The sequence below is a fragment of the Botryllus schlosseri genome, chromosome 4 (genome assembly GCF_051294905.1).
Source record: "Botryllus schlosseri isolate E-star chromosome 4, Bs_hap1, whole genome shotgun sequence".
Taxonomy (NCBI): domain Eukaryota; kingdom Metazoa; phylum Chordata; class Ascidiacea; order Stolidobranchia; family Styelidae; genus Botryllus; species Botryllus schlosseri.
In genome coordinates, this window is record NC_137239.1 from 20,885,009 (window position 1) to 20,911,433 (window position 26,425).

General features: G+C 37.5%; 1 protein-coding gene across 13 annotated transcripts in view; it reads right to left on the reverse strand.

Moving 5' to 3' along the window:
• The window catches only part of LOC145437362 (uncharacterized), a 93,719-nt gene that overhangs the window by 39,150 nt on the left and 28,144 nt on the right, over positions 1-26,425 (reverse strand). For 9 of the 13 annotated variants that reach the window (XM_080314570.1, XM_080314571.1, XM_080314569.1 and 6 more), the window contains 38 exons: positions 25,132-25,254; positions 24,272-24,394; positions 23,908-24,030; positions 23,720-23,842; positions 23,485-23,607; positions 22,985-23,107; positions 22,555-22,677; positions 21,787-21,909; positions 21,154-21,276; positions 20,254-20,376; positions 19,486-19,608; positions 18,637-18,759; positions 18,312-18,434; positions 17,277-17,399; positions 16,659-16,790; positions 16,501-16,592; positions 16,193-16,382; positions 15,232-15,391; positions 15,068-15,171; positions 14,381-14,494; positions 14,144-14,308; positions 12,723-12,995; positions 11,888-12,148; positions 11,719-11,831; positions 11,000-11,102; positions 10,068-10,307; positions 9,009-9,131; positions 8,364-8,486; positions 7,449-7,577; positions 7,299-7,387; positions 6,405-6,582; positions 5,130-5,295; positions 4,874-4,971; positions 3,938-4,048; positions 3,023-3,190; positions 1,814-2,080; positions 310-567; positions 124-242 (listed from right to left, as the gene is read on the reverse strand). In XM_080314570.1, coding sequence (XP_080170696.1) covers positions 124-242; positions 310-567; positions 1,814-2,080; positions 3,023-3,190; positions 3,938-4,048; positions 4,874-4,971; positions 5,130-5,295; positions 6,405-6,582; positions 7,299-7,387; positions 7,449-7,577; positions 8,364-8,486; positions 9,009-9,131; positions 10,068-10,307; positions 11,000-11,102; positions 11,719-11,831; positions 11,888-12,148; positions 12,723-12,995; positions 14,144-14,308; positions 14,381-14,494; positions 15,068-15,171; positions 15,232-15,391; positions 16,193-16,382; positions 16,501-16,592; positions 16,659-16,790; positions 17,277-17,399; positions 18,312-18,434; positions 18,637-18,759; positions 19,486-19,608; positions 20,254-20,376; positions 21,154-21,276; positions 21,787-21,909; positions 22,555-22,677; positions 22,985-23,107; positions 23,485-23,607; positions 23,720-23,842; positions 23,908-24,030; positions 24,272-24,394; positions 25,132-25,254 — 5,498 coding nt within the window. The remainder of the gene's footprint in view (positions 1-123; positions 243-309; positions 568-1,813; positions 2,081-3,022; positions 3,191-3,937; positions 4,049-4,873; positions 4,972-5,129; positions 5,296-6,404; positions 6,583-7,298; positions 7,388-7,448; positions 7,578-8,363; positions 8,487-9,008; positions 9,132-10,067; positions 10,308-10,999; positions 11,103-11,718; positions 11,832-11,887; positions 12,149-12,722; positions 12,996-14,143; positions 14,309-14,380; positions 14,495-15,067; positions 15,172-15,231; positions 15,392-16,192; positions 16,383-16,500; positions 16,593-16,658; positions 16,791-17,276; positions 17,400-18,311; positions 18,435-18,636; positions 18,760-19,485; positions 19,609-20,253; positions 20,377-21,153; positions 21,277-21,786; positions 21,910-22,554; positions 22,678-22,984; positions 23,108-23,484; positions 23,608-23,719; positions 23,843-23,907; positions 24,031-24,271; positions 24,395-25,131; positions 25,255-26,425) is intronic. The other 4 variants (XM_080314573.1, XM_080314577.1, XM_080314572.1 and 1 more) reach the window with 3 other exon arrangements.

A 26,425-nucleotide genomic window follows, 5' to 3' on the forward strand; every position in this document is an offset into this window, starting at 1 on the left:
TCGCTCAAATGAGCTCTCGCTCAGATATTCTCTCACAATTTTCAAGACAACTTGCAAATAGTTGAAATTACGAAACGAGCAGGTTCACAACAATACAAGTGAGAATGAACAAGTAAAACTTACATCTATGACAGGATCAGCAATAAATGGATTGCTGGAACTGATGTAATTCGGCACACCCTGAATCGCCGTCCAAGACATGGATATTGACTGCGTAGTCACGTCAGATATCGAGTACACATCTAGAAATTGTTAACACCATTAGACACATTCCGGAACGTCGAATCACCACACGGTTGTTATGCTTACTTGACGACACACTGGCAGAATATACACTTGGTGCTGAAGTATCAGTTCTGTACGCGACCGATACCTGATACGGCGTACCAATCGGGTCGGACGGAATATGGAAAGTGGTGGAAGATGTCTCGCTTTCCTGCGGACTGCCGTTGTCGTATCGAACGATGTAAGTCACTGCTGTGCCGCCTTGCAGCACGATTGCGTCATACGCGACATCCATACCGTCTTTTGTAATATTGTACAAAGTCACTCCTGTCACCGTGGACACTGTGAATGATAGTTACCAAGCTCGAGGTTATCCACAAGTCTACTTTTTAAATATACTTTATCAAATAATGTTTTCTTATGGAATAATACCAGAAAATTTTTGACTGTCAGGTGTAATCATCAGCAACTAGTAGAGATTTCAAAAGTACTTTGTATGCCAACAGTCGTGTGACCAAAATTCGATGTCACCGGCACACAAATTTTAAGAATTGAGGCAAACAGATGGCTTGGGCTCAAATTACAATTTTTAGATTTCACACAAACTGCTTCTGCTGGCACAGCTTGTGTTAGTGGATTTTGATTAAAGTCGAATACAAGGCACAGAAATTGAAGCATGAACGGCTTCTCTCGACAACATCTAGATAATTTTTTGCACTAATAGAATTATCCATTAAATGCTTGCCAATGTTCATAGTCGTAGCCTGCCATTTTATCGAGCTTAACTTGTCCTTTCTTCATATTTCATCACTTAATAAGTTCATAAAATGAAATAGGAAGGGAAATGAAGTAGTGTTTCAGGCACCACATACGGTCATTATCGCATTATGATGGTTATCTGAAATGGTTTAACTCTATGCTTTTCATGGCAGCCTTTGTGATTTATCGATGGATATCTTAGGAAACGATCATCACCGCACCCTATTCAGGGTTATAATCCAATCGACTGTGACAATTGTAACCATTAGCACAAACAGTAAGGAGTGTATTTAGAAGCACGGTAATGTGCTTTTGTAACATAGCAACGAAGGTGGTGAAAGTAGTGATTAATGACTTTAGTGGAGCAGAAGCAGTGTCTTTCACGAAGGAAAAATGTTTGATTTGAAAGCTAAGTAGGTATGTCACTGGAAAATGAAGATAGGAGTGAAGCAACAATAATAATTTTTGTCAATGACCTATCACAACTGATACAATTTTAGGTAGCATCTTCATAACTACGGCCAAATGAGTAATAGTAGTATAAAATGCTTCAATTTCACACCATTTACACTCTTCTGATAAAGTGCATGTATAGCTGGCGGTTGTGATAACCTTGCTTCTAATAGTGACGCAAAATCATCCACAAATTAAATTCTGCTGAATCAAATTTCAAATTACTAAATGAAGTATTTGACTTAGAAGACTTTCAAAATAGAATTGAAGCTGAAAATGAAGCTTTTTGACTAAATTGAGTCAGTGTAACCACCAATTTACACAGACATATTTGTTACAGACTATTGATGTTTGTATGCCTACGTCAAATACACACCGAGAGTAATAGTCACAGTTTCCGCACTCCCAGTGACACCGTCAACTTCCGGCGTCACGGACACTAAGTAAACATTTCCCGATGCGACGTTCGTGATATCTTTCACGAAGATGTTATCGCTGATTTCACTGGAGAGCACAGACACTGATGTCGTATCTGTGTCATTTAACGTGATGTGATACGCTGATGCTCCTGACACAAATCCAAACTGGACTCTAATACTCGAGCTGCCAAGAGCTGTCACGGTCAAACTTGGTACTTTCGCCACTGCAAAAAAAAGTGAAATTGATTTCATAATGACCTCGAGTATGTGCATTGTACACTTTCAAGTCTAAATTCATTCAATTTCGACTGGATAAATAGTTTTGGTATTGCAATCGATGCACTGGCATGCCCCCTCATCGCCTGCCCCCTCTTTGATAAGTCTGTAAGCTATTTCTCATTGAGCATACCTGCCTCTATTTAGGATGTTATATTTGTAGGCCAAGGTGGGAGTTTGACTTCATCAAATCGCAATACTTGTGGTATTTTTAATCGATGGAAATTTCAACTACAATAATGATGACAATCCAATCATGAGGAACTACGGTGAAATACACTGATTCAAGGTAACATACTGATGTTGCAAGATTGTTATAACATATCAAAAAAGGCAGACATTTCATATCTTACGGACATTTCTTTTAAGTAGTAACTGATGCACAGCATAAATTGCAAGGAGTCAATTACAATAAGTACAATCAGTTTAGCTTGGTTACACCAAAATATTCTATCCAAAAGCACTCCTGGCACGTCAAGGTTTCAATAAAATGACATTCGATCTCAAGATGTATATTTCCATCAAAGACAGTAGTTCCCAAAGTGGGCGATATCGCCCTTACATCGAAATTAGCTTCACCAATTGAACTTGTTCATGAATTCTCTGACAATATTAGGTAGGCAAAAATTAGTATCTCAGCATCAAAAACTCTCGAACGTGAAGCAGTATACACAAAATACTACTTGAGTAAGAGAAATAAGTAGATAAGACCTACTTGAGTCCTAGGATAGAAGTACTTTGTTCCCGATGACCTATACCTTTTAGGGGGGGGGGATAAAGACAAGTCGATCTTAATAGGGATGCAATGAGCGAAAAAGTTTGAAAACCACTGATCTAAGATACAGTTTGTGCTTCTGTGGTTCAAGGGCAAATAACTTAAGAATTCTTACATGTGGTGACGGTGACTGAATCGCTGAAACCGGTGATCTCAGGCACTGTTCCACCCACGCTTATGAAAGCTTGCACTCGAACGGAACACCTGGTATTCGACGTCAAGTCTGACACCGTAACTGTTAGGCCCGGAACATTGTAACTTTGCGATACATTGCCGCATTCCACTGTGAAAGAAAGCATATTTGTCTAGAGGGGAGATGACACGGTAGGATAATCTAACGAGAGAGACTGCGGTTGGAGTCTCAGCTGTAGCACATTTCCAAGTGTTATATAAACTAAGTTACCATTTCGCTACAGATCACCTCCAGTAGAAGAAATATTCGAGTATGGTCTGAGAGTTGATTTTAATAATCATACTGGGGACTAAAAATTGTAAATCAAATCAAATTATTCCAAAATAATTATCTTGAATAATATTCGTGATGGAAGATTCAATTGCATAATCTGCGTTAAACACTGTAAATTATGTTTCATTTCAACACTAGTTCACCGAGCTCCAATGATCTCTTCAGATGTTGATATCATATCCTGAATTAGATGGAATACAATATATACCAAGGCATTTCAACAGATATAAATCTCTATTAATTCCTCTGTAGGCGTTACTTTTGGCTTTTCAGATCACTGACAAGATGATATCAAGATTGAAGTACATTTAGAGCCACAAGATATCTAAACATGATACGTGCAAGTAGTGCACCAACACCTTAACACCACGAACACTCGCAAAGTAGTGTACAACGACTAGTGCTTGCGATCTTTGAATTCATATTTCTCCACTAGCTATTGTGGTGGCAATACATTATGCATAAAGTTATAAATTTTTCTCATATAGTATTCGGAGGCAAGATCTGTAAGCCGGACCATGCTATTAAAAAGTAACTGCGGTAATGATTTAAAGTTGTACATACCTAGTGAAACATATTGGATTGCCGAATTCACTTGGCTCCAAGAAATATCAAAGCCGTTTGCAGTAGGATTTGAGACGCTGACTGTCGGTGGTGCTGTTGTGCTCGTGCTTACTGGTAAGAAATCATAATTATATTATAGCAAAACCATATATCATATCTGTATGAAATATTACGGCTATGCTGCAATAGCCGTACACTTCAAATAATTCATTCATTCATTATACCAGCATTAATAACTAGGGTTGGGCACAATGATTTGAGTACTCGAATCTGAATCGAGTATTATTGTTTATGATTCGAGTCGAGTAGTAAAAGACGATTTTTTCGGGTACTGAAATTATACGCACCTCGGAACTGAAAGTTAATTTACTAACGAGAATTTAGTTTTGATACTATTTTCCACTGAGAAAGCCTTGAAACCTTGATTGGCTGTGTCGCAGCGTACGAGACATAGTACAAAGCTATGAATGTTAGCAGAAACAACACATTTCCGAAGTCATGATCATCTCACAACATTGTCAAGAAGTGCATTTAAATCAGTACAGTCGAAAAAATACCGATGTATCTTTATTGCGACAGAAAAAATACCGATGTATCTTTATTGCGACAGAAAACAGGCATTATGTTCTTTGCGGTGGCAAAAAGGGTACATATTTGAACTTTGACACAGTATATTCTGTTGTGTCGTCATAATGTGTGATACTCGAATACTCGAATCAAAGCGTAATACGTGATTCAGAATCGAATCACTCAGGTACTCGATCTTGCCCAGCCCGAGTAATAACACAATCGCGATCCAAGTTTTGCTGACAACCCGCACTCATATCAGTTACACAACTGACAACTACATATTTACAGTGTTTGTTGAACAGATCAACAACAAGTATTGATAATAGCGTACAAACAGTACTATAATGTTGACGTGTGGATTTTTACCTGATCCAGCTTCTCCATCTGTCAAAGTAGCAGTGCTTATATCTAACGTTGATGCAGAATTCTTTTCGCCATCAAAAATAGCTCCCGTGCTTCCGGAACTGAAAATATCAGATAACAAATAGTTTTGACAAATTCATTGATATTTCGCCTACACGACAGAGCAGCAACATATCGAAATAAAGGACAATGAACTTGCAAATCACAATAACGATCGTATAACTATTCAAATATCATAGAGTCATGTATTCAAGCTTACTAAAATCCCACGATGGTAAGGGTGGTGTACAGCCCCGGGACGGCTGTTTCGATACGCTGTTGACACGTGATTGAGACTTCAGAGAAATAGGGATGGGACCGGTCCAAGAGGCTGGTGTTGTAGGTTATGTCGGTGAATCGAGCAAAAATGCGTTCCGTGGGTGATTCTAAGAACAGTAAAAATTTTATTTATAAAGTAGTAGAGAATAATAACCGAACTGATTACAATAGATGGCAACCTGAGTATCCATATGTTTGTCAGCAAATTTTGCCAAGAAGAATACTATGGGTATGGTTAAATGATGTCACCGCAATACACGGTATAAAATGAGCATCGTTACCTCTGAAGGAATTCAAGTGTGATGCTTTATATCATAAATAATGCTAAACTATGTATTTGATACCATGTAGTAGGCAGATTACTATCACTTGCACTGACAATATCAGGGGCATCCTTGAGTTTTCCGCATATTTGGGTAGTTTATCAGGTAGTTCCTGGTACAGAACTAGAGAATTGCTTTCATCACAACATCCATTACAAGAATACATTTATTATAACTTGAAGACTTTCCGGGCGCTTCTCATCAAGGGTTTTCGGCACGATGAAGGGATTCAAGAAGATTCCCAAGTGAACACAAATATCTGTACCAGTCAAAATTATGTACCATGAAATTCACTTCATAACAACGAAAAAGGGAAGCTTTGAAATACACAGTATAACAATGACAACGGTGAAGGTAAAAGCAACAGACAACATACACATAACAAAACAAAATAACGGGAGATTTGTAAGTTATACAAGAAGAATATTTTTAGGGTTACGCAAACTGAGGTTCATTTACTGACTAATTGTTGATTCCAACAACGAAACCCAAGTTTGCCAACAACTCTTGATAATAGGCACCCAACAAGTCTTCGAGTTATGATAAATGTATTTTTGCAATGAATGTTGTGATGAAAGCAATTTTGGGTAGATTATTATACAGATATATTGAATATGGGAGCTGGGAAACAGAGTGCTGGGATTTTTTTTCAAGGCACTAGACGCGGAATATTACTAACATGAATTTCATTAAAGTTGGTTAAATTCAAACGACCCTAGCCCACGTATCCGAAATAAGTACTATGGCGGATTGTGTGATGGAATGTTTTTGTCAAAAGCTCACCGCAGAGTGAAAAAAGATGAACGAAACCGTCCAAGTAGGTACACAAGCCAGACTAAATATATTCGAGTATCGGCCGCATATGTACAATATGTACATTCTACATGTCTTACTTGTTGTTATTGTCAGTGCTTCACTTTCATTTGACGATACCGCACTCGTATTGGAGAGTGTCAGTATCCGCCCGGTTACGGAATAAGTCGTTCCAGCAGTAAGGTTACCGAACTCAACATTGACACCTGATGTGGTTTTGGTATCAAGCAGTCCTCCGGTGGCATTATACAGCTTAAACTGGTAAAGCAATACACAGAAAATCAATATTGGCAAGCTACCACATCCAGAATGATTATTTTCAGCATCGCAACTCAGGGTTGTAATGACTCGAGTCACGATTTGACATGAGTCATTTTTTCAAATGCGTAAAATGACTCGACTCGAGTCATTGTGGACTACTAGAACCAAGTCATATGACTCGAGACTAGGATGGCCAAGACAGAGATTTCTTACTCAGCCAGAGTTTTGTAGTAAATAAATGAAGTTTGGATATATTTTTCAAATTACCGCTAGAAGTTCCAGTTGATTATGTCACATTTTGATATCGGGTTCAATGACAAAAATGTTATATCAATCACTTGGAGGTGGTCAAAGTAATCACTGTTGGTACCCAAGTTAAAGTTGAAGTAAGGTCATAAATTTCTAGTCAAGTAGGGGTAGAGGTAATGATTTTCAAGTAAAAAAGTAAGTAACCTTCTACGGATATTGTTGCCTAAAAATCGAAAACTGAGTAGAGAATAGAAGTAGAAGAAAAATTAGTCTATGATCACAACCACTTAAGTAATTACTTCAAATAAGCGAAATCTACTTGAGCATTTTCATTTTCGTTGTTATTGACAACCACGGGATATCGGTCGGGCTCTCAATTCGATAGTCTTTAACGGTAGTCAATATGGCACATAGGCTGCACATCATGGCATTAAGAGTGTTCGTCATTGAAATCATTAGAGTACCTCATAACTGCCAAAGCTCCCTTTCGGTTGAAGCTGGACAATGAATCCCATTTCAAAAACTGAGACTTGTACCGGCGCCGCGAGAATTTCTATTTCCGAACAGAGGGTGTTGTTAAATTATTCAGGTAGCAAACTCAAATTCAATGTTACCTAGGCATAAGTCCGTTCCGACCCCTTGATATCCAGCTTTGCAGCTGCATGAGTAATTTCCTGCGGCGTTGGTACAGTCGCTGTTGCTCACGCAGTCATTGGCGTATCCTTCCTGGCACTCATCAATGTCTAAATTGAATTTGCGACATTTCTGGGCACTTTGGGAAACGATGCACATTTTCGGAATACTTGATCAGTAAAACATGTTTAGAGAAGATATTGTCAGATATAGCTTACACGACAACCGATCATAAGTACCCTATGGATGCCCGACGGAAAATTTAGCAGAGAGAAGCATGTCAATGTCAATGACGCTACTTGGTAAATTATACTTATACTTGAAATTCTCAAATCACACTCGGAATTAGGTATAGACTTTCAGATGATAGAATTAGGCTTCAATCTTATGCTACAAAGACTGTTTTTAATACAAGGCTTTTAAAGGTTCGGTGGAAGAAGATACTGGAAAAGGTAGAATCATATTTAAACAAAGACTGGGTGCCAGTGTTTGTTTTGGTGGTTCCATCAGCGTAGTGACATCAAGATATCTGAACTTTGGAATTTAGGAGGGCCATAGTGTCTTCAGTTTATAGGCCCATTCCGTAGCTTTAATCGATATTCACATAATAAAAATACAAAGGCAAAGGTGGCAACAGGTTTTCTGTGAGAGAATTGCGTTGATCTAGAAAATAGTGACTTTCAATTTATTGGACCATTCATCTAAGGCCCCAAGCTGAAAATGATATTTAATCGGAATAGACACATTGAAAGCCTACAATCTTTCTATTTAAATCTTGAGCGCAAATGTGCTTATTCCAAAATCATCAATATCTTTTAAAATCCTTAACACTTACCATCCCAATTTACTTAAGTAAGCTACTCATTTTGAATTCAAATTATCCAACACAAATTTACCTGAACACGTGCGTCCAGTTCCTGTGTATCCGGAGCGGCAATTACAATCATAACTCCCGTCGCTATTGGCACATTGCGCTTCCGAATGGCATTCGTTTGAAGTGGACTGGCATTCATCGACGTCTGTAAAATTGAGCAAACGGTCGTATAGGTGAAAACTCCAAAAATTGGTTCAGGTTTTCATATGCTATAAAACGACAGGAACGATACAAAATCCAATAACTTTGCTTGTACTGGTTAGAATTGCGCCAAATTTTTTGTGCATCGTTTTTTTCAGACACTTCTAAAATTTCATAGGGTAGCCAGTGAAATTTGAAGAATTTATCTATTTATTTTCATTAAATATGGGCAACACCTTTTTTTATCTTATAGCAATGTCTCTATAGGTTGGAATTGCACCAAAATTGGTGTGCATTTTTAGGTAACATACCAATTTTATCAAGTAGTCAGTACAATTTAAAAAAGTCGTTTTGGAACCGCCCTAATGTACAATCTTTGAAGATATATTCAGACGTTGTGGTACAGGGGCTATTCCATGCCGTTCTTATGACTATACCGCGCGTAAAAGTGATGGAAGCCTGCACTAAAACCACTTTCAATTTTTTAAACATTTATATTCGTTGAATAAATGATAAAGACTCAAACCTGTGCAAGACTCTCCGTTTCCAGTATATCCAGTGTTGCAGTTGCATTCATAACTTCCAATAGTATTCACGCAGGCAGCGTTGGAATCACAATTATTATTATTTCCTTGGCATTCGTCAACATCTTAAGTAATTTAGATTACAGATGAGTTGTATCGTATTCATGATAGCTAAAATTCATCAGTTGTTATATCATACCGATATATCATTATCGTGAAGCACCATATTTCCAATAAATTTGATAAATATGATTGGTCAGACTAGCTCCTTTACCATGTTAATAAGACTGGGAAATCTAGCAAGGCTGGATTCGTTTCTGATGCTTTATCTGCCTGTGTATATATGTAGGCATAATCACCAGCCATCTCCTGGGTTATTGATTTGTTTGCAGATTGGACGCAATTTTTAAATTGACAAAGTTAATTGACTAAATCTTAAAGGACTTTTGCACGATTTGAACAAAACAGGGGCACACCAGGAAACATGTCTGCTTATAAATATTTTGGTAATTTTAAAGTTATGATGACCCATTATCTTATCCAGCTTAACCTTGCCCCAAACGTACCATACCATGCTAAATTAGAAACCCAGTTCGCGGGCCGCACACCACTCAAAATTAGCATTTATTCACGGTCAGCACAAATGCTTTGTTATCGATTGTTGATGTACAATGTTCTTTCCAATTTTCTACTAGTTACTGACGATTGCCCCTGACGAGTGTCAGTCGAAAATATCCGGGTTCATTTCAATATGAATATAATGTTCAATTGTATATTGAAGTTCTCTACCTCCAAGACGCTCTAAAAACGCTTCATGTCAAGACTGGCAATAAAATATGGACATATTGATCACATCTAGCTGCATTTTCACATCCAGTGTGGGTGATTGGAAAATATTCATTTGATGTATTCTATTTTTCTATTTACCATAGCAGATGTTTCTTTATAAAAACTGAAGGCATGAATTTTATTTGTATTTCCAACATAGACGTAAAACGGAAGTGGAATAGTGATCATTCCGTAAATAGGCCTCTTGCTAACAACGGAAACATTCCTCTCACCGGTTAGGCAGTTGCTAATGGTAACAACTGAGCTTTCGCACTGTGAATTAACAGCTTTGATCTCGACCGAGTACGACGAGCCAGATACCAAATCGCAGATCTGTGTCTCGGTGACATTTCTGTCCACGACCCTCTCGCCGACAACGCTGATCTTGAAATTGTCCTGAGCCGACGTGAAATTGACTCCGATGCAAGTCGCGCTTGCCGGGCCACATACCGCGCTGGTGACAGGTGGCGGACCTGGAACGAAAAACAGGATTGACTGTGTAATCGGAAAATCAATCATGACCGGAGCTGGTACGCAAGCAGAAGTAGAAGTATCCTTGTAGATTTCTACACAAGTACAAGTAGAAGAAGAGATATCCAAGTAGGTAAAAAAAGAAAGCACTCTAGGCCTAGTTCTGCCTATCGGCCGGAAACGGTCTGGTAGAAGTAGGAGTAACCACTTCAGTAACTAAACGTAGAAGTAGGCCACTTTGTTTCTGACCATCTCTGATTTCGACCATTTGTACTTGCTACCGTCTTGAGGTTTTGTCCCCTTTTTTACGAGAGGGCTAAAAAGGGGAGATAGGTGTTTCATAAAAATTTGACAGAGAAGGTAATTGAGAGAATTTATTGTGTTGGTCATCTTTCTAGATTCTCATTTTACTGTTACTGGGTTTGTTGTAGGACTAATTACGAATTTTGTCAATTTGAATCAGTACAGCGGATTCGACATTCGGACACATTTTTTAAACTTTTGGATTGTCATTTCAGAATATAATTCAACCTTCAAGTCTACATTTAAGATTTTATTTTGGATAAGCATTAGACCTATAACCATAAATCTGTTATTACCGCTAGTTCAATTAAATATTATAAAAAACGTGAAAAAAGGATTTTATGGATGCCGTCCCAAAGCCCTGGTGATTGATTTGATAATTGAGACTTACACGTTAGTTGCGGCAGTGTAAACAGGTTCTTCCCACCAGCTGATACTCGAACCAGGTATTCAGATCCAGGGACAAGTGATTCGATCACGGTAGATGTAGTGGTCTGTTAATGAAAGGCCACAATAATGTACACATGAAATTTTTGATGAAAATCTAGTATTAAAATTTGGTTTTTGTTACACACAGAGAATTGTGTGCGAATAACGCACAAAATTGGCTGTATGTTGAATCATATGGGAATACTAATGGTAGTTTGATATTACCTAAGATCGAGAAGATGAAGATGAATTCGGTTCATTAAATTACTCATACCCTGGTATTTACTTCCACTTTTGGAATATTTCGAGTACAAATAATTTTAAAATTAGAAGTTTGGAGGATTATGTTAGATCATGAATTCATGCTTAAAGTATTTCATTAATTCACAATAAAATCACAAGAAAAATCATTTCATTTTCTGTTATTCTATGTAAATGTTACTAGACAGAATCGAGTTAGGATTTTTCTGAAATTTAATTTGTCACGATAATATTTGGATTTATTGACTTATAAAACATTTCCTGTTCTAGAGTTTCGAATTCAGATCTGAATCCAAAATTAATTTGATATCATGTCCCTAGACATGTCCAATATCCACTCCGATTAACTGTTCCAATTAAACGTTTTGAGATTTGAAATTCAAAATCGTCTTCACCCAAGGTTTCAATATAGCGCCTTACCTGTTCTCCCAAAGATGTGCCATCCAACGTTACATCATATGCAGCAGCACTCTTGTAAGCATTCCAGGATAACGCGAAAGTGGTTGTAGTCACGGAACCAACGCTCCAAATTTCTGAAACAGACTTATCTTCAGACTGCGTTGCGATAATAACATTAGAATCAATATACTTGAATCGATGGCCGAGGAATACAGAGACATCTTGGTGGTTTTGTAAGCGACAGTCACATTGTAGCGGTTCGTTATAGGATTCGGCGCGGGTATGAATGTATCTGCATTCGATGTGGGGATTTCTTGTGTTCCAGCTTCGGAGGTGTATTTAACAATGTATGTAGTTGCGATTTCCGGAGTAATAACAACGGCGTCAAATTCCACATTGAATCCAGACGTAGTCACGTTGTATATTGACACGCCGCTGACCGTGGCTGGACCTGTGAAAATAAAACAACTTCATAAGTTTCAAATTCAATTTCACAGTGTCCAACTCGTCATGTGTCTCATATACGTATTTACGGCAAGCAGATGAAAGAAAAGGGGATCTAATACCGATCCAAAAATAAAAACCAAAAATCTGGACGCAGTTTTGATGATTGACAATAAAGCATTGAATGTTTTGAACAGGAAATTCTGCCATCAATAGCTTTATTTGAGATGATTTCAATTAATATTTCATCCTAAGTTTGTGATCACTATTGACGAGTCCTAATCACAGCATCACTTTTACCGAAAATATGGATGCAAGTCAAAGGATAAAGATATATCCTACAAATAAGGACAATGTAGGTTTACAAGACGTCGTTCAAAATAAGGACAAATCTTATAAAAATCAACCCTTTCTATGGCATTGCAAATTGTGTGTCTTGAGCGGATGAAAATAATATAACTGCTGATTTATTAGAACTTGAGCGTATACCGTTGCACAATAATTAAAAACAAATATCTCTTTTGCTGCCTGAGTGGATATCGAGAGTTGATAAACAGATTCGAGCATTTCTAAAATGTTACCTGTAGTCGCATTTGTCCGAGAATCCGTGCTGTTCCGTCCTCCAACATTTGCCGAAACGATGAAATCGTAAGAAGTCTCCGGAGTCAGTTTATCGAGTCTTTGCGATATGGTGCCGTTGACTTGGTTAATTGACGACACAGTCATCAGGTCGGCGTAACCGTCACCAGATATTTGAATGTAGTATTCGTTTGCGGTTGGAACAGCGTCGAATTTCACTGTGAGACAGCTCCCGTTCAAGACAGATACCTTCAAATTTTTCGGCCCCTCTGCCACTGTTAAACAGAAGGTATTGCAGTTAGACTTCTAGAACTGTCCTTTGTTTGATTCGATCTTTGTCATATATCGACAAAAACATAAAAAGGTATGATAGAAATTTTGAACAACACGAAACTGTAGCAATAAACGGTCTATTTCATCATGAAGAAATGCATGGAAGATGTGTGGGTTCACCGCAACGCAAAAAGACGTAGATCTGATTTCCATTGCGACATTTGAACAGAGGAGATCAATGCAGCCACTGATTCTGCTGATGTCAAATTGATAGAGCAGAAATTGCTGACTGATGATTGATTTTTAGACTGTTTATGGATTTTGATATGTTTGCAGAGAAGAAGCTCACGTAGTTACATAGTTATATGGCGTAAGGGTGTCTGAGACTATCTACCGCCAGGAAGCAATGATTCAAATATTTGATCGTTCTTTGTGAGACCTACACGAGTGCTGTAATGCTGAAAAATAGATGGTATATCTTTAGATAAGTACCAAACCTTGATGGTATTCATAAGTTACTTGTTTTGAAATTAGGTAGCAAAGACCCAATTCAATTCAATTCAATTTATTGCTCAAAATTTCACCATTTCAATACACCAAAAGACTGTGTTACAATGAAAGATAGGATGGTGTCGAAACGACTTCGAGTAGTTTTCGAAATCAGACACCCACCTGGCCTAGGCGATGTAAAAAAGGAGGCATGCACATTGCACACTGAATGACAAGTTAAAGAAGATAATATAAAAGGACTGGTGAAAAAAAATATGACATGTGTAAGAAGGCGAGATCGATATGTCAGGTTGTGCTCCGGTAAACTAGAGGGCTAACTAGTATTTATTCAGTGGGAAATGTTTGTATTTCGACTTGAATGTGGACAATGGACAAGCTCGATGACTGTCGGAGAGCCGGCGAGATGCTGTTCGACAAATCCCGTCCGGCATATTTGATAGAGCAATGATCTTTTTTGTCTACCATATGGTAGTTGGACAATGTGGACGTGCGTCGTACTTATGCACTTTTGATACCGAGGTTAAGAAGTTATTGAAGTTATCAAGTGCATCAAATTGCGGAAAGTTGAGGTATGTTTGTAATTTTGATCATTTTATAATAGTATGTGACTCTGATGGCATAAAAAAGCATTTTTCCATACCTGTAGTGAATGTGACCTCTTCAGACACGTTGGAAAATCGGTATGTTCCATTTTCCTTGATGACCGCCCGTACATAAGTAACGATAGCTGTGTTTGATGGCAAATCTTTCACCACAATCATTGTTTGATTGGCGGTCAAACTCAAAGACGCGTTCAGATAATCCACTGAAGCAAATACATTTATTATGCAGATGCATCCAATTATAAATTCCACAAAGTAGTAAAATCATTGAGTACCTTTGACTTCATAAGATACGGCATCAGTGTCCGAGTCCCAGTTTAGGGTAAAGCTGGACGTTGTAACGTCTGAGACGGTCAGATTTTCTGGTGGGGCATCAACTTCTTGCGGCACTATTATAGAATAACATCGACGTGTGTGAACATGAAAACGTCACAACATCATAGCACGTTTTCCAAATACTATATGTATATTGGATATATATATATATATAATTATAAGACGGTATGACAATTGCAAGATGACTTACAATTGCAACGAAGGCTAACCATTCAACGGGGTCATACACAGGAACCAAATTCTCCCAAGCTGGGCATGATGAGACAATGTAAAATCAGCAAGAAGCAACAATGTGTTTGTGTAGTTGGTTCATGTTAAAACATGTTATTACCGATACCGACCGTTTTTCCATCAGATTTGTGTAATGATATTTCAATGATTTAATTCTCATTTTTCAAATAATCAACTAGCAATAATTGTGTTAATGCAAGATCTTTTCCCCTCTCCGAATTTAAATTTGGCATACAGATACCATAAAAGATTGCTAATTATAGCATCATACTTGAAAATTGCAGCGAGGAATAACTTCATACTTTTAATTCACTCACTAAAATATTTTCAATTGACTCAAATCAGTAGCAACAGCGTAGCGTACAGCAACAGATTTCATTCAGAAATTCACTTACCAACGGTCAGCGTGTAATTCGGATTTGAAATCGGACTCGAATCTAAAGTTTCGTTCACCTGCGGATCTGTTTCTATCTCAGAAACTGCAATGGTGCTGCCAGGACTGCAAATAAAACATTATTTGTCATTTAATTATACGCTACTCGACGCAATTCTCATTTACAGCAGCATCACAATGCGAATTCTGATGATGAAAAGTTTCTCTCCTGTGATGACAAGGATGAGCTGGTCGGTGAAAGCTATCGACAGTGGACTGCTGAGGTCGTTGAATGCTGGCTCAAAAGGTCTCTGCGCAGCCAAGTTACACGGTGTCTTCACAGGCTCTGTGAAAACATTAATGCACGATGAAAGGAAGAGAAAATCTAATTGTTCCAGTGAATTTAGATTAGTGAATTAGTAAATAATAATTACATGTACTTGAGAAGAGAATGGTGGCCAGTATAACTGACCTCATGTCAACTCGACTGTGATGCGCGAAAGTAAAAGTAATGTAAATGATAATATTGCTTTGTATACTTTACTTATTAACCAACAACATATAACTATATCTTATATCTCAAACCTGACACATGTTCAAATAATATCACCAAGTGAATACAGTTGAGGAATATGTCAGTAAAGTATAGAGCCGAAAAAAATTGATTTCATCGAAATAACCATTTTACTGTCCGGAATAGTATTTTAATGTTGAAAACAGCATGACAACCACCATATGTCAGTGGTTAGAGCACTGGCAATCTACAGACCCAGTATCAAATCGCATAATCGGCAACGAACAAAAATATATTCCATGTCTGGTCCCTAGTCAGGGAAGATGAATAGGGTTTTGGAAAGAAGGGCATACTGTATAGAACTTTAGTCATACTATAATATGGATCACTGCTGCTCTGTGGCAACCCCTACATCAAAATTGACGAATCAAAAAGAAGACGTTGGGAACAGTATAAATCTTTTGAATTCAGTATAAATGTTAGTTATAGTTGTGGTATGAATGATTCTGTAATACATAACAGTTTTCACGCCAGTGCAGTTCATTTTTAATGAAAAAGTATCTGTCTTTGGTACCCTAAACACTGATTATTTCTAAATATTCATGTGTGCAGTAAAAATTCATACAAAAATACCTGTCTGGAAGGAAATCTCGACACTCCATTCTGAAACGACAGTGTAACCATTCCTCAGTCGCACGATTCTGGCTCTGGCATTGTATGTTGTGTTGGGAGTCAGGTCACGTACATTTACAACCAGATTGATATCAGCCTCGGTGTACGGAATATTTTGTAAGACCGATCCACTGGTGTCCAACAATTCAATCTATATTGGAAACAAAAAGCAGGGCTTGCAAATATTAAATCTGCTCATCTCTTCCACAAAGGCATAGAACATAACTTGACAAACAGCAAGTAGGTCTATGAATTCACTCACGCCATACCTCATACTCTTGGTGTCTCAAATCTGACATTATTTCCAATCGCGCCGACCTCTCTCTTCTTGCAATGTCCTGCAACTCGGGAGTTTCTATGACTGAAAGTAATATTCCAAACAGATGATCAAGCCAAAATCCTAACACATAGAACAGCATATTCATACATAAACAATTCTTTCCGTCTCCTTCATAGCCTTCACCGCATGAGCATGTGAATGCTCCAGGCTCATTGGTGCAGACGCCGGCCGGTGGTAAGCTGCAATCATTTGTTTCTTCTGACGCGCATTCATCAATGTCTGAATATATGTCGCAGTTTGATTTTTATCTAAATTGGGCAGCAAAACAAAGCCTAGTCCACATAATTTGGTTGTATGCGGTCATTATCCGATATTTTCTGGCTGGTCGAAGTATTTTTAGATATAATCATTGATGCAATTAGCTTTTATCATGTGAATTATGGATTGCTGACCGAACAAATATTACTGTACTTCTTAGTAATTCAATGACGTCAACATGCGTTTTTTCCAATCGTAATTGCGAACTTCATAAAAAGTATACTTCTATTGAAGATAACAACAGATTTCGTAAAATGTCATGATAGAATTAGATGTAAAAAAATGAAGCAACAGATCTTCGGTAACACGCTGTCACCGCAATACCGGCATTTGAAAACGAGTTCGAGATATAAATATTATTGTAAGTTGTGCACGATAGGTCCATTTGAGTTGATAGAATAGCTCCGACTATTTTCGGAAAATCATCAATGTTGCAGAGTAACTTACCTTCGCATGTAAAGCCGTCTCCGCTGAAACCGGTTTTACAAGCGCATGAAAACGATCCGACATTGTTAGTGCAGTCTGCATTTGCATGGCATGAGTGCAGGCCCAGAGCGCATTCGTCAATATCTGAGTTTAAGAAATTGTGAAAATGCATTGAGCAATTTTACAGGAGGTTCTCAAGCATGGTCCCTGGTCAAACACAAACAAACGGAAGGTTGTTGCTAGTCTTTTCAAATAATTTGCAGTTTTATATAGGTAATTTAAAATGGGAATTTGGTGTCTGGGAATACCATGTGCCAAGGAATGGACCGTTCTTAATTCAGAATGGTTGTACTAGATCAGGGGTTCTCAACCTTTTTCACACCGTGGCCCCCTTTGAAAAATCAATGTGGCCCTCCTATATTTAAACCTCTTGAAAAAATTAAGAAAAAGCATTATAATTAATGAGCTGGTTCATACGGTAACCAGTACTTGGAATGATAAAATGATATGAGCTTGTTTTTGATTAGACTATGTTTTGTGGTAGAATTCACGAGCCGCATGACATATTGAATATCCAAGACACTATGATGACTTATCTTCAAAAGTAACTGCATGCAATGTCATGACAATTGCATGAAGTTTAGGGAGCGTGCTGCTTACTTTCGCCCAAAATAAGTCAAACTATCTTTCTTAAAGCTCAACCTATTTAGTTGCCGTCTGTTCTTACAGCTTAAATTTCAATTTATATCTTTTGTATAGTGACGTAAAAAGAAGTAGACAAAGAGATGATAAAAGTATTATACAGAAATTTTGATGGCCATCCTGAAAAAGGCTCATGTCCCACAGAATGGGAACCTCTGCACTAGATAACGTGAAATGTGTACATCGTACGTGAATATTACAATCCACCAAATAGTAGGAACAGATATAATGATTACACCAGCAGCATAAGGATCTATAGGAAAGAGGCATATACACCCACTCATGATAGACATACACACGTTCTGTACATATGCATACCATGAGTGTGTAGTGTCACACTGAGAGCATACTTACCAAAGCATTTGAACCCATTTCCGGTAAAACCTTCCTTGCAAAGACAGGTGAAAGATCCTTTTGTGTTGCTGCATGTCGAATTTTGCTCGCAGTCATCGATCTCCAATTGGCATTCGTCAAAATCTGTGATTCAGTTCAAAAATGCCGCCGTAACACGATATCAACGGCTATCAGTAGAAGTTGATCAGTAAGTAATAGCCAGAGCTCGTCGGCTGGTGACTGGATCTTTGGATACACTTTAAACGACACATATTGGGTACAAGTCAACTGAAGATTTAAAAAATCATGAGATGAGATGGTGTACTGAAATAGAAAGACATGTGACCTGTGCAGGACTGTCCGTCTCCGGTATATCCTGATTGGCAGGCGCATGAAAATGAGCCAACAGTATTAGTACAGTTCGCATCATCATTGCAATTGTCAGACGCCGCCGCACATTCATCAAGGTCTAAATAAAGAATAGAATTCTAAATCATTGAAGGCAATTATACATTCTTCCTCAACAAGAGAGGTGAGAGATACTTAAAAAAGAAAGGAGTCCGCAGTTACAAGTATACCCAATAAAGAAACGTTTTTTCCGGTTTGTGTATCGCTCTCATTATAATGTAAAGAAATGTTAGCGTTAATTTCCCCAGTGACTTGAGACTAATGGTAAAAAATGGGGTATCTTCATATTGCGGGTCTTGGAGTGCTCCGTTTGGGCTTGTGAAACATTATACATTGCTCCATCATTGAATTAAATACTCCCATATGTGTGTAGTAAGATGTTTTTCTAAACTATGTTTCACTTTGTTGAGTTGCCATGGACATATACATCATAAAGCTGTAAATAAAAACAACTGATTAATAATCATACGAATAAAATTATTTTGGAGTTGGCATTATAAACTTATTTATAGCAATATGATTTATAGGTTTTTAAGGTTCCAGTTAATCCTATGATTTTAGAAGCCAGATATCGGTGAGGATAATGATAAATATCCCATCAATCTCTTTTATGTATAGAAATTGCATAAAGGTGGATGATTTCTAAGTGTCTTCTATTACAGAAAAACTCACTTACACATCAAACTAAAGGAAAAGCGTGTTCGTTGTAATAATTGCTATAAATTGACCGAAATTATGTATGTCATATACGCGAGTACCGATGCAGAAAGTATGACAGAGTGATTACCTTCACAATACGACCCATTTCCAGTATAGCCCGTCTTGCAAGAGCAAACAAATGATCCTTCGTTGTTAGTGCAGTTTGCCTCACTGTGACAGTCTGCCATGTTAGTCGCACACTCGTCAATATCTGAACAAAGAAATGAAGTTCAACATAAATTGACACAAACTTGATCTGGATAAAACCTTCAAAATCTTTAACACAGTTTAGTAGGTAATTAACAATATTCCTCCTGTCCTATACATATGTAATGTACATATTGCAGTGTTGGGATATATCTGTCAAATTTATATTTTGCAAAAGATTCATGGTGTTCAGCAGCGGAATTAGGTACCCGTATTGCAATCAAGTTGGACAAAATAAAAAAGATGAAACCAAGCCGTCTCCCTTTCCTATTCATTGGGATGTATAATATTGATGGTATGTGTTAACTAAAGACATCTACTGGTGAAGATGAGTTTGGTATTTTACATACGTATTGCCGTCATAGTGGACCAAGTCAAAGCTATTGAGGTAATCTTGTCAGAAGGATCGGTTACCTTCACATAGAACTGTGTCAGTTGGTATGGCTAGTCTTCACTCCGCTAACACAACAGCAGCTAAATCTTGAGATGTACTCCATTTCATTGTACTTGATAAAAGGCACTCAAGTACAAATTTTATAATTTGACAATATTTTGACATCATCAGAAATTTGACATGTGTGTTATGTGAAACCAAGGATGTGATCCATCTTCAATACACTCAAGGAATTGCTATATTCAAAAACAGTACCTGAACAGCTGATTCCATTGCCAGAGAATCCCATTTTACAAGAGCAGATGAATGAGCCATTACTGTTAGTGCAATTTGCATTGCTGTCACAATCATCCGTCTGGTCAGCACATTCATCAATATCTGTTGAAGTACAATTCCAATATGAAAATCATATTGTGCTCATTATGGTACATGGCCATAGTGCGATTACTTCATTATTATAAACAACTGGTTTTCCCAGTATGAACGTAAGCAAACAATTTAATAGGTTTTCTACTGATAATTTTCATAAGTTGTAGCAAACAAAACTATAATCTTATTACCAGGTTCACCCACTCTAATCAACAGCCAATGTCAGTAAATGTGGATATAGACTTTGAAAATTAAAGTGGCGGCGTGCGATAATTTGTATCTAATTGGAATCAACTCAAGGTAAGAGCATCGACTTAAGTTAAGGTTATCTATTGATGCATTTACTATAGCAGGAGTATACCAGTTGAGAATGGGAATCGCCCATTGCTAATACAGCAATTGGCATTGACACCGCAATTGTGCATCTCAGCATCGCAGTTGTTACTTAACACATTGAAGAAAAACATTTGCACAATATCATCTTTAATCACATCAAATGAGCATCAATTCATCATTTAGAAATAAAAATATCTTTCCCAACAATTGATCGATCATTGCAATCACAAAATCCAAGAGTGATGTTTACAGTAATAGATTTATCCTTCTAGCCGAGTAGTTTCAGAGATCATATAATCCATTATAGCCAAGATTAAACTGTGTCTGTGGACATTCCTCAACTTATAATTATCACAAATTGAGAATACACAGCCTTGACATTTTTCCGAATACATCGTGCTCATTTGTAAGAAATGTCCCAAAATAATAAGTAATGTAAAAAGTCAGGACCTTCACATGTCACTCCATCCCCAGTGTATCCGGCCATACAAGTGCATGAAAACGAGCCATTTGTGTTTCTGCAATCTGCCTTGCTATCGCAGTTGTGAAGATCCGTCGTACATTCATTGATGTCTGAAACAGCGAAAATAGATTATATCTTGGCACAAATGAAGAGGAGAAATTTTTTCTCGAGTCAAGATATTTCAAAGCAATCTCTTAATTTCCTACAACAAATCAGGAATGGGCGGGTAGTCTATGCAACAGGGTTGTCACAACGTTCCGAATCACAAGTCCATTGAAATTTTATAATTTTGACTCAAGTCATTTTACGCATTTCAAAACTGACTCTAGTCAAGTCGAGTCACCAAAAAATCGCAACTCGATTCCGTATGCACAAAATAATACTGGTTTCTATTTTTCTTGTTATAGGGACAGACAGACAGTTTTATCATTTTTCACCATAACCATTAACAAATATGAGCCTAATCAGCCAAAATAACATGACTTTATAGTTATTGGCATATAGGCTGGACTACAACCAGGCTACCATCCCCCTATCAAACAAAGAGAAGCCCCCTGGGTCATGGCTGTGCTTCAATATCAGATTTGGCTCTCATACACAACAAACAGGCATAGTCAAACCTGAACATGTGAGACCATTCCCTGTAAATCCGACACTACAGGCGCACGAAAAGGACCCAACGCTGTTACTACAGTCAGCATGTTCATTGCAGTCATGTGACTCGTCAACACATTCATCGACATCTGAAACAGAATTATGCAATAACGATAGAAAATGTACGATACTAAAACTCTATAAGATTAAGTCTTTCAAGTTTATTCGTAAAATTCCATCGTTTCAAAACATCACAAGACTGTGATACAATGAAAGATAAGAAGCTGCCGAAACGACTTGGAGTAGTCTTTGAGATCAGACACCTACCTGGCTTAAGACCAAGACTATATGACAAAGGAAAGTCGACGAATGTCAATCATGACCTCACACACTTTAAAAATGCAGATATTTCGAGGATTACCTAAACTTTCAGCCATCTCTAGAATAGGGGTGTGTGAAAAAACGTCACGTACCAGCTGAAGTAATTAAAGTGAAACAATCAAAAGTCATGAGTTAACACAAATTTTATGCTGCATTATTTCGCATTCCCAGAATTATACTTTTAATATATTTCAGCTCGAGGTTCGAAACGGTAGTATTCGCGCATTACAATGCGCTTTTCATCCTGGTAGTACCTGCAAAACCCATTGGTATTGACATAAATTTGAATTTTGTTGCACAGTAGTAATAAGGGTATTATCAAATAAGGGGTCCGGCGAGTGGCATTTGCACCTGCGCCAGCATTGAAGATTTCAAGGTGACTATGCCTTGCTAGACTTGAAACGTCAATGTACCTGAGCATGTAATCCCATTTCCAGTGAAGCCAGTATCGCAAGAGCATGTGTAGGACCCATCATTGTTGGTGCAAGAGGCATTAACATTACAATTGTGGGTCTCACCAGTGCATTCATCAATATCTGCGGAAGTAAATTCGAACCATATATATTGCGAAAATTTAAATATATTTCATGCATCATAAACTTGAAGATATCATAGAATGTAACAACTGAAAACTAGGCATGTGGAGGCGGCTAAGCTCTTGTGGCTTCTGTGCCTCTGAGTTAGAAAGCTTGTGAAAGGCTTATAAAAAAGTAAAATAACCATTGACAGAAATGTTGCTTTTTTAACATAAAACCTGTATTACCAACGATACGGGCCACTTATACGGGCATGCACCGAACAATTAATAGATGAATTTGATTTCTAATATCAACATCAATGTACCTGAACAAGTAGTTCCGTTCCCGGTATAGCCTGTTTTACAAGAACATGAGAATGCTCCTTCGTTGTTGCTACATTCTGCATTGATGTCACAATTGTGCGTCCCAGCAGTGCATTCATCGATGTCTAAATGATACAAATAAACTTGAAAGCATTTACGTCCTTTACTTTGGATGACTGAATTTGAATGATTTCAAATTGTTATTGAGAGTGTACATCAAAATTACAAAAATATCCACAGAATAATTATACCTGGACATTAAAGAAAAACGTTTGTCTCCAGGTTGCCATGACACTTTCTTTCAAGGTTTAAATAGCCTACAAAATAGAATATAATATATGGACTAATGTGAATGACTATGAGAATCCAAGTTTTATTTACTGAGTCACTGTAAAAATGATATGATGTCTAAGATTGGAGGTCACACAAAAGTATCGAATGAAATCGATTCAAACAAAATCGTCAGAAAAAGCAGGAAAATTAACATAATATGTAACGAAACCTGTGCAATTCATCCCATTCCCAGTAAATCCAGACTGGCAGGAGCATGTGTAAGACCCTTCGGTATTATTACAGCTCGCATTCGCATCACAGTCATGTATCTCCGTAGTGCATTCATTGATATCTGCACAAGTAAATTGTTAGAATATCTATTTTGATGTATTAGATTAGGCTTCACCATTCGTTTATAGACCTATAGACGTCAGTTACAATTTGAAATGCCAGCAATAATGTACCTGAGCATGTAGTTCCATTGCCGGTATAACCTGTTTTACATGAACAATTGAATGCACCATCATTATTGCTGCATTCAGCATTGTCATCACAATCATGAAATCCATCAGTACAGTCATCAATATCTGAAAATAGGTTCACAAATGCAACAACTGAGCATATGTTGTACTGATATCTCCATGAAGAAAACCTGTGCAGTTGACACCATTGCCAGTATAGCCAGCCTTGCACGAGCATGAAAAGGATCCATCATTGTTGTTGCAATCGGCATTCATGTGACAATTCTCCACACCGGAAGAGCACTCATTGATGTCTTGGTAAAAATACATTACTGATCAATTTTTCTAATTGCTTTCTAATGAGGAATAGTGAGCAATTCAACTGAGAAACCAAATCATATTTCCTAGTTGATTCTCTATGAGCTATAGCATGATTGAATATCTTTTCACTGGAAAAAGCTCAAAACTCCAAAAGTTCTACTAAAATGGTGATCCAAATGTAGTAGCAAGTTTAAAGTGGGATGCACATCTTGAAAACAGCCTTTAACATATTACCTGTGCAATTGGTTCCATCTCCAGTGTATCCACTGCTGCATGTGCATGAGTATGAACCGTTGCTGTTAGTACAGTTAGCACTGCTTGAGCAATCATGGGTCCCAGTCGTACAATCATCAATATCTGGATTAAAAAACATGAAAATTTCCCATGAAATACCAAGCACACTGGTTTATTTTCACATTTTGGGATAATTCAACGATGAATGAATGCTTGATTAACGATCAGTTACCGGGCCATTCATTTTAGGATTCTATTTCGAAATGGAGCCATAGTGGTAGTTTGATAAGCGGACATGACAAATTTGACATCAAAAAACTACTAAAAGAAACATGTTCAAGGTTCAGAATCAAGAATTTCAACATCTCCTGTAAGTACAAAGTAAAAATAACACTGGCATAAACCTGTAGGCCCAATCGAATTCCGCAAATCCCTGGTGACCGTGATGAAGTACGGTACATTTCATATATAATAGATCATCCAGTAAGATGAGTATGCTTCGTTTTTTTCTATTGGAGAGGTGTATTTTAATGCGAACATGTTTTAAATAACTGTATGTAACAATTGTGCTGAGTAAATTCTCTACTTTTATCATGCAAACTATGTTAGGATATTTGAGACTCATCAAATTGACACTGTATTTGGCTGCCAAAATGTTATTAAGGAATGACTGAAATGATGTAATTGTGAAAACTTCTTCTAGTAAACCAATATGACAGCATTGAAATTGTAGTACAATTGTGATTTCAACCTCCAGATAAATAAGTTATTGCGATAGATCACCATCATGCTGAAATTGTCTACAACTGCCGCCTGAGTAATTAGGAAAATTTAATTATATTATATTCTTTGTAGGTAACCTTCGCATGACGTCCCATCACCAGAATATCCGGCCTTACAAGTACACACGAATGACCCGTTGATGTTTTCACAGTCAGCATTATCATGACAGTTTGATGTCCCAGTGGCGCACTCATTGATATCTGAAATGATTGTGTAATATATTATATTTTATGCATCAACACATGCATAGAGGCCTACAATGAGCTAGGATGAAATTATTAGCAAGTGCAAATATCATCCAATTGCATCGCCCACTTATCAAACTCAACATATCAACATGGGCTGGATAATAAACGCATTTTTTCAATCTACTCGGAGTTGTTTCGCGGGCCGGATGATATCGTCTGGCGGGCCGAATGCACCCCATGGGCCGTATGTTTGACACATCTGTTCTAATCATTATGTTTGAGTGTTAGTGGAAATCAGTAAAGCATGTTGAAGTCTGTTTGCAAACATTGGATGTCATTCACTTAGGCGATGCCTCTCTTTAGTCTTTTCATCCCAATCACTAATCAGTAGGGCGATTTTTTCTACATGTCAAAATAAGACAAAATTTTGTCAAACTTGTAGCGATGGGTCATATAATTGTCAATACTGTTTAAAAAGTTAAAATAACTTTGCAACCTTCATTTCATTTTATTGTAGATGTTTTCACTGTCGGTGAACTTATCATTTGACATTTTTCAGCTTGTAGCCTACATTATAGGCTTAACATTGTAAACGGCCCATTGCCTGCTCATTGTGAATCATAAATGATCAAATGAAACAAATAGGTTGACATGGTGTTATGCTCGACATATCGCAATATCCTAACTGAAGCAAAACGGCAAAGGCATTGGTTCTTGTATCAGGAAGCGCATTATGAAAAATTGTGATGTAGACAACATTGTCAGAATGAAGCAACACGGTGTGTTGCCAACTAACAACTGCTGCTTTCTCCATTCTTGGCAAGCTACTTAGTTATGACAGACACTTTCTATGCGAGAATGTGGGGAAGTTTCGTTGTACTACAACAAATTTCAATTATTTCCGCCATAATGCGTGATGTAACTACTGGAATTCTTCATAGGTCCAGATTTCGATTGTCAGTTTTGTAGTCAAAAAAGTTTTTTCAGGCCAAACTACTTCGTAAGGACAGACAGTTTCCACCAGAAATGAAGATAAGTAGTACAATTCCTACATTATGTGTGAAAACACCTAATTTGCATGCATGAGGTCAAAATTTTGTCAAAATCAAGTTTTTTAGGGGAAAAATGTCAAAATTTTAATTTTTTAGTTCAAAATTTTTCGTTTTTACGTAAAAAAAATCGC